At 38.9% G+C, this 15458-nt stretch overlaps 1 protein-coding gene across 3 annotated transcripts in view; it reads left to right on the forward strand.

Moving 5' to 3' along the window:
* Window positions 1-15458, forward strand: part of ZFYVE9 (zinc finger FYVE-type containing 9) — a 57664-nt gene that overhangs the window by 26211 nt on the left and 15995 nt on the right. For all 3 annotated transcript variants that reach the window (XM_080348573.1, XM_080348575.1, XM_080348574.1), the window contains exons 5-10: window positions 3757-3856; window positions 6485-6661; window positions 6995-7164; window positions 7877-8000; window positions 9726-9848; window positions 10747-10902. In XM_080348573.1, the coding sequence (XP_080204699.1) occupies window positions 3757-3856; window positions 6485-6661; window positions 6995-7164; window positions 7877-8000; window positions 9726-9848; window positions 10747-10902 (850 nt within the window). The remainder of the gene's footprint in view (window positions 1-3756; window positions 3857-6484; window positions 6662-6994; window positions 7165-7876; window positions 8001-9725; window positions 9849-10746; window positions 10903-15458) is intronic.

Raw genomic sequence — 15458 nt, forward strand, 5'->3', positions numbered from 1 at the left:
AATGAAGGACCTAAAAGAAGCGAATGTATTTGGAGAGCTCAAACCCTTGCGCTGCCTGTTTCTGGGAGCAGCCTGTCAGGAGCGCAGGTTTGCTCCTCTGTCATGCACAATGTACATGTCCCTTTTGTCCCTTTAGTAGCCCAGATGCTTAGCACTCAATCTCTTCATTGCAGCACCAGAAAAGTAGCTTTTATTTGAATTTGATTTTGAGGTCTGCTGAAAAATCTGTCCCGGGACACTGGAAACCTTGGGAATCTCGCAGGGTGGTTGCAGTGGAAATCCTGACATGGAGCTTGTAACCGCAGGTGATGGATAAGCATCATATAGGGTACATGCCTGCCTTTCATGTGCTTTTCGCTTAATATCAAAGGACTCCATCTTTTTCCGTTGCAGTTAAGGAAAATCTGTAAGGCGTGTAAGTTAAAGGACTGTCCATCATTTTAGCTTTGATGTATTAACTTATACTGTCTGTTATTTAGGTCATTCTTTTTCTTTACGAGTTTAACAAACATGACAATTTTCATTTACAGTAATACTTTCCAGTTATTTTTGTGTTTCAAACAAGTTCATTGCTTGGATTTAATGGCTTCCCTGTGATGGCTGAAGCCCTGAGTTGCACAAATGAGAAGCAGAAGATAAAACTATCTGTAAACAAAATGGATAAAACATGCACAGATAGAGCAAGGTCAAAAAATGTAGTGTATTTTTTTTCCTTTTTTAAACTTCTGAAGACATGCCTTGAGAAGAACTACCAGCATTGTTTTGGATGATATGTGTGGAACGCATAAAATAAAAGGTCCCTCTGCTCTGTAGGCAAACTTGTTTCTCAGATGTGAAAAATACGTCACATATTAGTACTTAATATTCTCAGAATGTTAGAGTAGTCCTTGGAATGGTTTGTTTCTAGAAGCTTTTGTTAGCTGATGTTGTCTGGGCCAAATTTGCATGTGTGCAGTCAAAAGATGTGGCAGAAAATTCGGTATTTCATGCCCTTGTATGTTACTTTCTCTAAAAAAAAAAAAGCATTAATGCTAAGAATCAGTATAGTTCAAATAATACTGCCAAGTGCTTTATAACACTTAATTTTGGTAATGATTCTGGAAGGAAAGGGACCAAAGGCATTGCCAGGTGAGCTCTGGTGAACCTGGCTGTGGTGGCCTGGGACGTGGCTGTTCTCAGCTCCCTGCTCTTGCTTTCTGGTTAAGATAACCTGGTTAAGATAACCACCCCCAAAGCTAGTCATGTTGACCATATGCCTGCGGGGTACGTAACTACTGAATCGCAGTGACACTTCCACTGTTAAATGCATGAATTTCACTTAAATAATTGGGAAGTTAGTGTCTTCAGCTCTTTCAATTAATTGCTTCCAGGGGAAGTCATGGGACTAAATATTTTTGAACACAAGCTTTAGCATGACAGGGATTTTTAAGCTTTATTAGCATCATGAGAAATCATTGTAGTAGGGATAAATGTATCTCTTTTATTTGAGAATGAAAACTGCATTTAGAAATAGTTGAGTGGCACCTGGGAAGTCTGTCTCAGTTTTTAAGTTCGGGATAATTGCAAAGTTAATGGAAGATATGAACCTCAGGGGACTGGTAGAAAGTAATACACTTATAGTAAATTTTGAATTAAAATTAAGGACTTGAAGAATGAGTGTGAACACATTAATAAATTTTACCTCATGGTTTTATGTATTTTCTATTGTCAGATGACAGTATCATCCTTGATAGGAAATCATTGACAGGAAAACCAGAAAATTTATGTCATATTTTTACTGACAACCAAAACCATATTATTCCACTAAAATATAAAAAAATCACCAAACCCCCTAGCAACTAATGCTTCAACAGCTCCCAGTGAACCTGAAAACCCTAGTAACATAAAAACTTGCTTTGACACTGTGATGTTATTCTTTTATAGCACAATATACTGAGTTAATGACATGGTGATCATTACTAACAAGAGTGAATTGCTTGTTGTGCTGGAGTGTGTTCCTCATCTGCGTTTCTGCTGTGAAAAGGCTGATGCAGCCTAAGAGAGGATGTGTAGATGTTCTGTCATTGCTTCTATTTTCACTTTAATATTCAGATCGTTGCACTTGGGAGCTTTGCTGAATGCGAAATGTGTTGTTTGGTAAAGGGTCCTAAGTTAGAGATTAATTTATGTTGGTCCTTCATGTATGGTTGAAGACATTGATTTTTCCGTGTTCGTTACTGAACTTTTGACTGAAAGTTTCTCTCAGAGAACTGATGATGTCAAATGTCTCTAAAATATGCTGTGATGTTCTTATTAATATTCCATAGAACACTTGTAAACTGGGTTAAAGTGTAAATGCAGAAATCTCATTTTTTTAAAGTACATTCACAGATGTGGAGGAATTGTTTATATTTTTGCTTGAAAATGTCAGTGTATACACACCTGTATTTTGTTTCTGAAATGTTTAGGTTGACATAATTAGGAAACATTAATACTGGTTGAAATGAGACAGGGTGACCTTTCTTCACATTCGATTTTCAGCTCTTATGGGGAACTCAGAGCTTATTTTATACATGCTTGTTTTAAACACTTGCCACTAAAATACTGTAAAGGTAACAGGCTGCAAAGTGGTTGTTATTTGGTGTGATCTTTAACTTGGTTGAAATTAAGTTAGGCTTACATATATTTATATATGAGAATCCTATGTAGTTTCTTGTCTATATTCCAGAAATACCTCTATTGAAGTGATGATTGAATATTTTTTTTTATTAAGAAAGCATTACAGATCATAATAACACATAGTGAATTGTAGATATAATATCCACCTATAATTAAAATTTGAAATTCTCTCTTGATATCTGAACTAATTTCTTAGGTAGCTGCTGCTGTTTCTGTATTTCCTGAGTGGGACGTTACCTTTCTGCATAAAAATGGGTACTCATCAGTATCTTCACATCACCTGAATAATAACCCTGAGGAAATACTAGCTTTTTTTAAACAAAGAAAATAATCATTAAAGCACCTTGATTTGTCTGTTCTTCAGGACTTTGAGATTGGAATTGCTGTTGTAGGCTCATACCTGCCTGCAAGTGTTTGTTTTAGCTCATGTTTTATGGTTTTGCTTGTCTGGAGGACACCTGACTGCTGTTTTCTGCCCAGCGCTGGCTGAGGTGAGCAGGGCAGCAGGATCAGCATCAGTCAGCTTTTTTAAATGTCATTTTATATGTCGAACATGAATGCTTAAAACATGTTGATACATCCACTTAAATTCCAACTGAGGAATAACGTGTTTTATATGAAGAGACTAAAAAGCTGTGGTTACTAATACAAATGAATTGCCGTGCTACAAATAAAAATGACTTGTTTGAATTACTCTGCCACAGCAGTCTCTCCTATAAAGAAAACTTGTGCATTTAGACATAGTTGATTCTAGAAAGTACTCATGCTTTTTCTAAGACTGAAATTAATTCCCAAATGGTTAATTCTGTGAGGGATTGTGAAGTGGTAGGAATTTCTTAATCCATTGTCATTTATGCCAAATGTATTTTTAAAACACAGTATTACGACAACATGCATTTATGTGTTCCATGTAATACCACTTCATCAGGATTGGTAGGAAAGGCACCCTGGGCAGGTAGTAATCACTGATGGGAAAATGCTAAATAATTTACTTCCTTATTTTGTGTTTCTGAAGCTTTACAGATGTTCTCTTGTCTGAATTCATCAGTTCATCACACAGTTTTGAGCAGCGCTGACGTTTTTTGCCTTTGGTTGCAGGTGTTCTGTGCAGCGTGCTGTAGCCTGAAGTGCAAGTTGTTGTACATGGATCGGAAGGAAGCCAGGGTCTGCGTGATCTGCCATTCCGTGCTCATGAACGGTGAGTGGAGAGAATCTGAGATGCAGCACTTCGCTGGCTTTGGGTTGACCTGCAGTCATGATATTTAAAACAAAAAAAAAATCAAAAATACTTTACCTGTGTGGATAAGTATGCTAAAACAGCAAAGGCCCTTGAGAGGTCAGCGTGGAGTCCCTGCGGAGCGTGGGGCATTCCTAAACTAAATATGATTAACAGAATCTGTTCTGAAACAGAGTTAACGTAACCAGCAAAAACTGGTAAGGTTGCAATGAGTTTGGAAGCTTTCATTTGTGAGTGACATAAAAAGACCGCAGAAACTGTGATTTTTTTTTGGGGGGGGGTGTTCTTCCTTTAAATTCAGGAGCCTACTGCCTGTCCTTTGATGCCTGAGTGGGTAACCTCTTGCACTTTTGTATGGGATGCCAAAGGGAAGAGTAATGCAGTTGTGCCTCTTTTAGATAATGCATTATAAGAAACTGTGAAAGTAGTATTTATCCAGAAATTAATCCGGCTCTTCTTCCTCCTTAACTGCTTAGTGCCGGAGTAGGAGGTCTTGCCTAAAGACCTGTGCACAGATAGGTTTGGATTGAGTTTGGATTATTGCTTTGAGCACATTCCTGGATGGTCTGTCAAACCCAAGATGGTGCTGTGACCAAAAGCCTCATGTGAATGTGGACATATGAGAGAGGTCACAATAGTTATGAAGTTAACAGGGGAAACATCAAGTTGTATTACTTCTGCTCGGTGTAAGGAAAGGCTGTGTTTGGTTTTGACCAACGAGCCATGGAATCTATTTGGTATTTTGTCCTTCGTAGTATTAACACTTTAGATATGTGGTATAAATATGGGCAAACACAGAGTATTCTTTCCAGTCTGTCTTGAGGCTTCTGAAAATCTCCAGAGCTGGCAGTTACCTGTGGGTGATTGTGCTGCCCAACTGACTTATCTCCATGAGACTGAGACAGCTGTTGCTGTCTTTACCATAGGCCAAATGTGTAAGGTGATAGGAAATTGTAGTTTGTAATATATAGAAAATAAAACTGAGTCCTGATGATGATGTTGAAGTGGTGCTAAAATGTTATATGTTGAGGTGGAGAAATTAGCACATTTCAAGGTGTACAGGAGGAAGGAATTACACACACAGTTGGTTCCTTTCGGTGGTGAGTGGGATTTGTTTTCATCTGGGTGAAGAATCTGAAAATATTTCACTTGAAACCAGAAGTGTTCTTGTAAAAAGGCATAATAAAATTGATCATAATAGAATTATTTCCTTTTAAAAGCCTTTCTGTCCTGTTGCCAGGACGGATGCACATTAATGGCAGCGAACAGTGACACCACTGCTGGGTTTATGATGGGGAGAGTCCTCCCTGAGTACTTGGGTGCACTTGCCCTGGGCAACCTCTGTGTTTCTGTCCCTGCTGCAGCATTTGTGATGGGGCTTTTGATTACTGGTCAGTTAACCTGCAGCCTGGTCATATCTGATCCCTCCTGATCCTTGCAGTTTCTTTTATTTCCCCCTCCCCACTTTACAGCAGGTTAAGCATTAATCTTTGCGCAGTCACAACTGGGGTTGGAAATCCCACTTTAAAAGCAGTTATTTCATTTGGTTGCTCTGTATCTGGTTTGTGTTTTACTGGGCTGTAGGGGGAGGGTTCTATATTTTCTGGCGCTTTTCCATGGCGAAACTATGTGTTTAATAAGTTTCCAATGCTATTTTTACTGTATTTTCAATTGGTAGATTGCTGAGTTGGTGCTTACTTGATTTAGAGAAGGCTTTAAAAATGTTCTTTTACCATACTATGACTTTTTTAATAAAGGAATCGTAGAGATGTAACTCTTTGTGCATTTTTAACACTCTCTTCTTTCAGGACCTAAATGAATACAGAATTGCTCTTAAAAAATAGTTCACTTTCATTAATCTTAAATGGAAATGGCAATACCTTTTCCATTGGCAGACATTTCACTCTATCAAATAGTTTTACAGGTTGATGGGAGGAAGCAGGAGGGGTTTATATTCCATTGTGTTCTGTTTGGGGTTTTGATAAAAAAAAGGCTGTTCTTGACAAAGAAATCGTATGTATTATTGTTTGAGCAATTTGATTAAGGCTCAAGTCATGTCTTCAGAATTAATAGCATAAGGGTTTTTTATACTTAAGAACATAAGTTGTTGATCTGTAGTGATCTGCTCTGGATATAAAGACAGGCAAGGTGCTTTTTCTCATATACAGAAGACAAGTCTGCTCAAGTATCCTGTAGGTTATAAAGCTCTTGTAATAGGAATGTCCATCTCTCCATACAGCATGATAAATATACATAAGAATTCAGTGTTTTCAGTTACATCTTTGAAAAGGAAACAAAATGAAGCACGAGGAACTAAGCATTGTTTACATCAAAGAGTATTGTTATAATTTTCAGGAAATATTTCTGTACAAATTGGTATTTTTACTGCACAGGACCAGTGCTCTGTCTTCTCCTGCTGTGGATTTTCTTGCTTAATTACAGTCTCCTAGGCTTTTAAATAAAGGAAGAGAGATGGCCTTTGGAAGGTGGCAGGTTCCATACCTGCTGTAGCGGAGAACTAACACAGTGATTTTGGACTGTTAAATACTTTCCTTTGTGCTCATGTTTCTTGTTCTTTATTTGCTTTAGCTCAAGCCTGGGAGAACTTGATGAGTGCCTCAAGCCAGAGCCCTAACCCTAACAATCCCGCTGAATACTGTTCTACTATCCCTCCTTTGCAGCAGGCTCAGGCCTCGGGCGCCCTGAGCTCTCCGCCTCCCACTGTCATGGTACCTGTGGGAGTTTTAAAGCATCCTGGAGCAGAAGGTAAGAATGTTTCTTTTTTTCTTTCAATTTGCCTGTAGTAAGAATGTGGAAAAAGTATCTGTGCTTCATCCGTTCCAAATTCTCTAGCTAATGCCAGTTGTTATACTCCCGCCCTCATCAGGGACATCAGGGTTTTAAGGACAAGTAAACTATTCTCAATAGACGTGTTTATACATGATCCTGCCACAGGGAACGCAGTAGATGATGTCTTAAGTCCCTTCCAGTCCACATTTCTCTATTTATTAATTTTTTCAGTTTTGCTCTTCTGTACTCAAATTTTCCAGTCAGTGTTGCTGTGAGATCTTAAATCCTATTTTATTATGTTCTCGCTAGTGGCTCAGCCTAGAGAACAAAGGCGTGTTTGGTTTGCTGATGGGATATTACCCAATGGAGAAGTTGCCGATGCAGCAAAACTGACAGTGGCTGGGACAACTTCCACAGGAACCTTAGCGGTGTCACACGATCCATCAAAGCCCATGACCAACAACACTTTATCAGCAGAAGTAAGGAAGCATTGCGCTATTCACCGCTCAAAATACCGTGCTTGCTTTGGTCGTGAGTAGCGTATTAGCTTACTGATCTGGGAAATATGTTGAGGCTTGTCCTAGTATGTGACATAGCAAATGTCCTTATTTATTTTAATGTTTGCAGAGTGCTGAAACAGCCATATGTTTTGAACTGAAATGGACTATTATGGGGCAGAGCACTAAGCAGTGTTTGAAGTCCTTATGTTTGGTGACTGCCAAGTGTTTGGCTGTGCAGCCTGTGTGTGAAGGCTGTTTGTGTAACGCGTGTTTTGTAAAAGCTGAGTCACAGTCAGTAAAGAGTTCGAAACAATGAAGAATGTCATAGCACAAAGCTTTGTTTGACACTTCTCATAAAATTATGTATGCAGGGAAGTGCAGGTATTATCTCTCAACGTTAAATCTACCATATATCCCATGTGAGTGGAACTGAGACTTTGCAAAAGGTTCAGGTGGGCATAGATACCTTTAGATTTTGTAAAGAAATGGGTATATGTCGTGCTGGGGAAGGGAAGTGCAGCCTTTTTAGTAACAGTTCACACACAGGAGTCGTCACATAATTGTCTCCTGTTAAGCCCAAATTACTTGGTGTTTCTGGTTCTCCAGCAGACACAGACTCTAGTCAGACAGCTCTAACATTTTTATCATTATTACTTCCCTAATGTTGTCTTTTCTTGTCTGTTTCTTGTAGACTGATAATGCTTCTGTATTCTCGGGAAATATAACTCAGGTTGGCAGTCCTGTTGGCAGTGCAATGAATCTAATTCCTGAAGATGGTCTTCCTCCCATTCTCATCTCCACTGGAGTAAAAGGAGGTGAGAGGATAATTTGGCAGCTAGCTTTTATGCTTACCGGTTGCAATTAACCTAGTAGTTACTGTGCTTATTTTAAAAATAAGATGCTGGCAATGTCCTGAATATTTGAAGGAATTCACAATAAGTACTCGTGGCAGAATGTTGTTGACGCTCATTTGCACCATTGATCCTTAGTAGCATCCAGGAAGAACCCCATCTTGCAGTGGAATTAATGTAAGGAGTAAAACACAAAGCAAAAAGAAAATTAACTTCAGTGCAGAAATATGTGCTTATTTCTTCACTAATCGAACTATGGGGAATGTTTCACACAGAGATACATTTTAATTAGCCTTATGAATATTCATGCTTCCCTTCTCTGAAGTTCTCTTGGAATATCCGCTGTGTCTGAGGCATCCCCGAGCACTGCATTCAACAGCACTATTGCACATATTGGCCCATAGTGAAGGTTTTAGTAGTTGTGGTGTCCCCTCCCATAGTATCCAAATGGAAGAAGATTCAGAAAATTTAAAACTAATTTTTGAAATGTTAAAAAGATGTATGTATTTATTTATCTGACAGTTGCTTTCCACAGTCTGATTCATTGCATCCTTTAATACATTCCTGGGATTAAGTCATTTTTTCATCTTTGATTTTTTAATTCCTATTAAATATTTTGCTGATACAGTGCATTTCTAATGTTAAGCTGGAAGTAACCTTTTATTGCAGGATGGTGTCAAAACCAAAATGTGAGCAGCGTTTAATTTCAAAACAAATCTGTTCCATCCTGCGTTAGCTGTTCATGTGGGTGCCTGATTATTCAGTTTCCTCCACAAAAAAGGAGTGAAACTACAGTATACTTTTCAGCTCTTACATAGATAACCTCACACAAATAGTATTTTGTTGATTTTGTTTCATATACTCTCACATACTGGATTTTCTTTGCAGCATTTTACTTCTGATATTCTAATTCTATTTAAAAATATTCCAAAAATATTTTTCCCATTAGAAAGCAAAATTGCCTTTACTTCTAGATAATTTTAGCTGGCAAGGTAATACGTTTTTTTCAAAATCTGTTTTCATCAGTGTAACTATTTTTTGTTAAAGCTTAAGTGCAGAGTAGATTATCATCACATGGATGAAAATTTTTAATTTGCTAGTCATCTGGGTCTGATAGCAGTGGGACACTACAGGTATCTTTGAATTTTCGTGTTGGGACCCATTTTACACTGGATTTAGACCTTCTGTGATTTATAAAAAATATTGGTTTATGTTGTGTTCCTCCCTTTGTTATCTTCCCAGTAGCTAATGCACAGAAAGTGTAACTTACATGACACAGGGGTAGACCATGTGTTGGTGTTTGTAGTCAAGGACTGATGATCTTGTGCTTTACTGTGATATAAATAGCAATTGTTAACTTCTTGTCATTTGGGATTTCAGTTGACACCGTGACAGATTTCTCACTTTGACTTTCATTTTCTCCTCCAGTTGATACAAAAAAAAAAATTGATTTATAGAACAAGCCGCACTTTTCTAAAGGATGTACAGGGATTTTGCACATAAATGCTATTGAAGTTTGAAAATACCAGCCTAGGAAACAATCAATCAAACCAGCAATACTTAAATAAGTTTTTTTTAAAAAGGTCAAAACAGCAAAAAGCATTAGAATTGGGGTTATCTGATTCTAATGCAGAGTACTGTAGCAGTAAGTTAAGGACTTCACTGTGTGTTTACTTGTTCCTTTCACAGACTATGCTGTAGAAGAGAGACCTTCTCAGATCTCTGTCATGCAGCAGCTGGAGGATGGTGGCCCTGACCCTCTTGTGTTTGTTTTAAATGCTAATTTGCTGTCCATGGTAAAAATAGTAAATTGTAAGTTGTTATTATTAAATAAGGGTTGGGGTATGAGAGAGGAAATGTTATATATATTATAAGGAGGAAGAGCAGCATTTTTATTTGGTAGGATAATCTCTGAAAATGTGCATGGATTGAAAACTTTGTACTTAGCCATATTAAGTTAAATTACAAAGGTTTTTTCTAGTGCTTTAGACATCAATACAGATAATTTTCTGTAGAAAGTATAAACTAGACTGATAAGGCTGTTTATATAATTGTTTGTAAACCTGGCAGCATCTGGTTAGATAGCAGTAGTTTTTTAGGTATGTATAAAAATGTCATTAGTATGCATACGTATACATACTTATTAGACAAGAGATTTCATTTTAATAACTTAGTATTCTCAACAACTGAATTGTGAAGCTTAGAGCATTGGTCATCACTAACATGCCTGTGAAGCAGGACGACACAGTGACGTCTCATGAAAACCCCTGACATCCAGCTATCCCTTCTAAGAGAGAGAGACACCAAAATTATTCTGTGATTCTTTATCACTGTCTGAAACTGGTTTAGCTGCCAGGATCATGAGATACACACATCTGACAGCCTGGCCTTTTCCAGGTTCCTTCATTCCCAGATAGAACCTGTTCTTCAATTTGGATACAGAAACTGTTGAAAGTCTGCTCTGTGGTGTTAATCCCAAGAGCTGTAATGCTCTGGTGCTTCCTTAGCTGTAAGCTGGGACTTACTGAGCTGCTTCTGCTCTGGGCGTGCTTGCTTGTGAGGTAACGGATTTAGAACCTGATTTGTCTGTGTGACAGATACCACAACATGCTGTAAAACTGATTCCTAAAAGAGCTATCCTGTACTGAAATTTAGGTGTATTTTATGAAATGCTGATCTCCCGTTCTGATCCGTGTTTTCCTTTCTGCAGATGTTAACAGAAAGTGCTGGTGTTTCACTACGAAAGGCATGCACGCGGTGGGGCAGTCTGAGATCGTCATTCTCTTGCAGTGTTTGCCTGACGAGAAATGTTTGCCTAAGGATATCTTTAACCATTTTGTGCAACTTTACCGGGATGCCTTAGCAGGTAGGAGTGCTCTCAGTTAAAAATGGTTTGAATAGATGATTGTACTGGGTCAGATACTCACGTGTTTTGTCATTTAGCAAATGGCTATTTTTGTATAAAAAGCATATAAAAAGAGAACAAGGGTCAAAGCTGATAGGGGGCTGAGTTGTTACTGGATACTAGTATTCGATGTTATATTAATCTCACCAAATAAAAGCATTAATGAGGTGCTGGTAACCTGGGGAGCTTCTCCAGAGATCTTCCAACCTTCCTCTGGGTGCCAGCAGAACAAAGGAGTTTGGGCTGTAAAGGCCACACATAGGCTGCTGCAGCAATGGAGCGGGAGGATGCTGCCTGTGACAGCTCTGTGTTCAGCAGCCATTGCTGAATGTCTGCTCTGGCAGCTTCTGCTGGGCACTGGGTAACAAATGGCATAAAAAGTACATATCTGAAATTAGTACTGTACTTTATTTAGCAGTGAGTGTAGTAGGATACTAAGCAGGGCTCATGGGTACACTAATGACATTGCTTCTAATAGATTTTTTTTCAGCTTGAAATCAGGGTAGCTTTTTAAAAGACACAGAAAATTTTGAGAATCCTTATGGATAGTATGTTAAATATCCTCAACTCGGGTAGTTCGGAAATTAGACTGCCAGAGTGTGTGTGTCTATTGCTACATTATGAAGACACTATTTATATTGTAAAGTAATACAAATAGATATGTATATGTGTGCCTGGAATGAATTGTGGGGCGTTGCAGAAATTATCCCTGAATTTCAAATTTTAGTATCTCAACTGCACGACTGTTTCATCTGAGTAAATGGCCTTCCACTCTTAGCTATAGTTGGACCTTAGGATTAAAAAATTATTGCATAAGAAAAAAAATGCAAGCATCTGGTTCCACTGATTAGAAAACAAAGCTAGTTTTCCAGAGATTAAATTGGATCACATTAAGATTTTATACTGAAAATATGTTTATGAAGGGTTTTGTGTATTGTTTGCAATGCCTTTGCGGTGACTAAATCCAGCACTTCAAAATAATGACAAATATCTTTGTTGCCTAAAGTGTCTTGATATAACAAAGGTCATTATGATGTTATTCAGAGGGAGGTAGATATGAACAATTGTGTGTGTGTGTGTATTGCAGACATAAATCCAGCTTGCTGTGTCTATTGAAATGAAGTTTTGTATAATTACACTACAGAAATACATAATTTATAACTCCTACATAATGCATTTGGAATTCTTTTTTTAGTGCTCTAGTGGTAGTAATTTGATATCCTACAACTGCGCTGGTGCAGAGAGCTGCTTACTATTGTAGCATTCTTAATTGGAAACCAAATTTCACTGTTTCAGAATTCCACTCTGTAGTGTGCTTTTGGTAGGGTTTGCTTTGTGTTGTATTTCAAACATAGAAGTGATAGACACCTTGAGTTGCTATGTAATACCGAACCTCACCGAAGCTTTTGTAGAACGTAGCACCTTGATAAATTCCTGGAGCCTTTCGTAATGCACTTTCTTGGTATCCATCCTTTTTTCTTTCCAAGTAATGAGTGCTTGAGAGGCAGAAGTATATATATTAGCATATTTGCGGCTCTGGCTGTTTTGAATGTTATCCAGCCAGAGAGCCGGGATATGGAACTGTGGGTGTTTCGGTTTGGTGGCTGGAGTCCATTGGAAGCGGTCAGCAGTTCTCATGTGGTGTGGATGGGGCCACCCTGCCAAGGTTCATTTCTGAGGTACTGCACCTCTCCTGGCAATTAGGTAATAGGCATCTAGAGTAACCCAAAATTCCCGTTAGAGGCTAGAGACTGTTTAAAACTCTGCCTCATGGTTTCATTTTGCATTACATGATATATTGGTTTAAATTTATCTTGCCATCAGGAAACTGAAATAAATTCTGTGGACGTTTTTTTATTTATCTCCTTTGGTAAATATTTTCTTAAAAACAGTCATAAAATAAAAAGACACATATAGCATTTTTTTATTGGCCTGGAAACAAGAATCATGTTTAGTGATGTTGATTTTGTTTTGGAGTGATTTAGGGTTTCTTGTTTTTGTGTTCAACTGTATACAGCATTCCTCTTTTGTTTATTTGATTAGACCCCATATCTATAACAATTTCTTTTTGCATGGGTCATGCTTATTTACTAGCTCTTCTTGCTCAAGTTTGAACCCTGTGTGCAAGCCAAGAAGCACAAACTGGTGTGTACTCATGCCTCTTCCCAGATGTTTCTGCTTTCCTCAGAGGATGTTTCTTGAGGCCGAGTCCTGTTTCCGTGCTGGGCATTGCTCTCAGCATGTGCAGAGCCTGGTTTTACCTTGTGCACATCTCAGACCTGCGGGCAGGACCATTTGGTCTGTGCCCTCAGCACTTCGCAGCTTGTGCTCCAGGTTCATCTCCCATTTCAGCGTGCACAAGGTGTCAGTCTGGGGCAGCACCACCCTGAGCCGTCTTCAGTTTTCTTACGGGATGTCCTCAACCTCAAACTATGGTCTGATTTTAGGGCTTCACAATTGTAAAACAATGGAGAGATTTTGAAGGAAAAATGGCATTTTTCACTAGAGGTTGTGTACACGCAAGTTATAATAGATTGTAAAGTTGTTAATTAAGTATGAATTGCTGTTCAGTTTCCATCACTTCATCTTTCCTTTGGCCCCTCTGTCATCAAGCTCCCTGCTGTGTTGCTTTTCTTGTTTTGAAACGGAAAGCTAATGATTTCTGTTGTGGTTGTGGTAGTTGTGCTGCTGTAGTAGTAATCCCGTGATTATCCTTGTCTGTTGGCTATAAGCCTGGCAGGAGGTCTAGTGAATGGAAAAACGGGAACGTCTGTCTGTCTGAATGGGCGCTTCGAAGCAGTTGGATATGTTAATATAGAGCTGCCAGATAGGCCCTAGTGCATCAGCTCTTTCATGGAATACAATAAATGCCACTGTTACTTTTGTAGTGAAAGTGCAAATCTGGCAACTGCTTGACATGGCTTTGTGGTCACCCTGGTTTGCGGGGGGATATTTTGAGTGAGGGTGGATCTATCCCAGGCAGTTTTGTGTATTTTTTACCCAGTCTGGTTTTAATTAAATAAGGTGGCAGTTAATACAGAGTAGATCTATAAAGAAGCCCATGCAGGTGTTCTGGACAGAGAACAGGTTAACTGAGTGAATAATACACTTCTGGAAGTGTAATGTGGAAAGATGCGCACAAAAATCAAACATCATTTAAGGTTCTGAGAGTGATTGCGTGGAAGACTTGTCTGAGGAAGTTTTGGATGCTGGTAACTGCTACTCACAGCGACAGGAAGTGAAGCATTATGTCCCTTGCCAATATGAATGTTTTTTCCGAATAACTTGCTGATGTGTTTCCATAAAAAGATGCTGAGTATGGTCAGAACTTTGAATGTTCCATTCATGTGTTTTTCTCAGTGTTGGTATCTGCTACAGATATGTTCTGCCATCACATTACATTCATGGTCTTCTCACTTCTGCGGTGTGGTAGTGACTGGGTTTGTGTTGCTTTTCTAAAAAGTACGTGCTTACTTGCTGGTGAAGAAGATCCATCTGGCAGGATTGTTGCCAGGTGAATATGGCTTTGCTGGCATGGTGTTTGGTACTTGGCAGTTCTTGGTTATTACTGATGGTAGTGGGATGAGGACAGACGGATGCATCTGACTTCCCCAGCCCACATACGTATGCCTTCCCTCAGACTGCGATGCTGATACCAGCTTTTTGACATGGGATTCACCAAAAGATGTCATAGAGTCACAGAATACCAGGTTGGAAGGGAACTCAGGGCTCAGCTGGTCAAACCTTTCTTGGCACAAGCACAGTCTAGAGGAGCTGGCCCAGCACCCTGTCCCACTGAATCTTAAAAGTGTCTGGTGTTGGGGAATCCACCACTTCCCCAAGGAGGTTATTCCACAGGCTGATTGTTCCCATCATGAAAAATTTCCATGTCCAATTGGAATCTGTCCAGGAGTAACTTGTGCCCATATGAAGCACACATTAGGAATTTAACCTCTCTGTTTTTGGTAAAAGCATCTAAGTGGCTTCACCACATATTGAGAGCAATAAACAAATGCAGGAATCTTTTTTTTTTTCTTTACCTTTCCTGGTATAAACTATTTTATTTGAGTCCAGAGCATATTGCCAAGCTGATATGGAAAGTACATTGTTCATCAGAGGGAGATACCTAAGTGAAGAATTCAAACCAGCATGGGTTGTGACTGAAGAGAAAGTCACATGAGTGGATAGAAGAATGTCTTGCTAAAGGACTTTATAGAGCTGCTTAGGATTTAAAGTCAAGGGTAACCAAGCGTAATTGACAGGAGAATAAGTACTGACCTCCTGCAGAGCTGCTTTAGATGCATCATGCGCACTTAAGGCACTTCCTAAAGAATATCAGTCACCTGATGTCAGGTGCTGGAACTTAATATAAGGAAAGGCACCTTTCTGTTCGCTCTGAGATTACCTCTTTAGAAAGGAAGTTGGGATATTTTGTAAATTAAATTGCATGCTCCTGAGAAAGATGGCTTTTTTTTTTGAAGGCTTTTCTGGCAGCTACACTTTCTCCACAAGCCTCT

This window comes from Nesoenas mayeri (genome assembly GCF_963082525.1).
Source record: "Nesoenas mayeri genome assembly, chromosome: 8".
NCBI lineage: Eukaryota > Metazoa > Chordata > Aves > Columbiformes > Columbidae > Nesoenas > Nesoenas mayeri.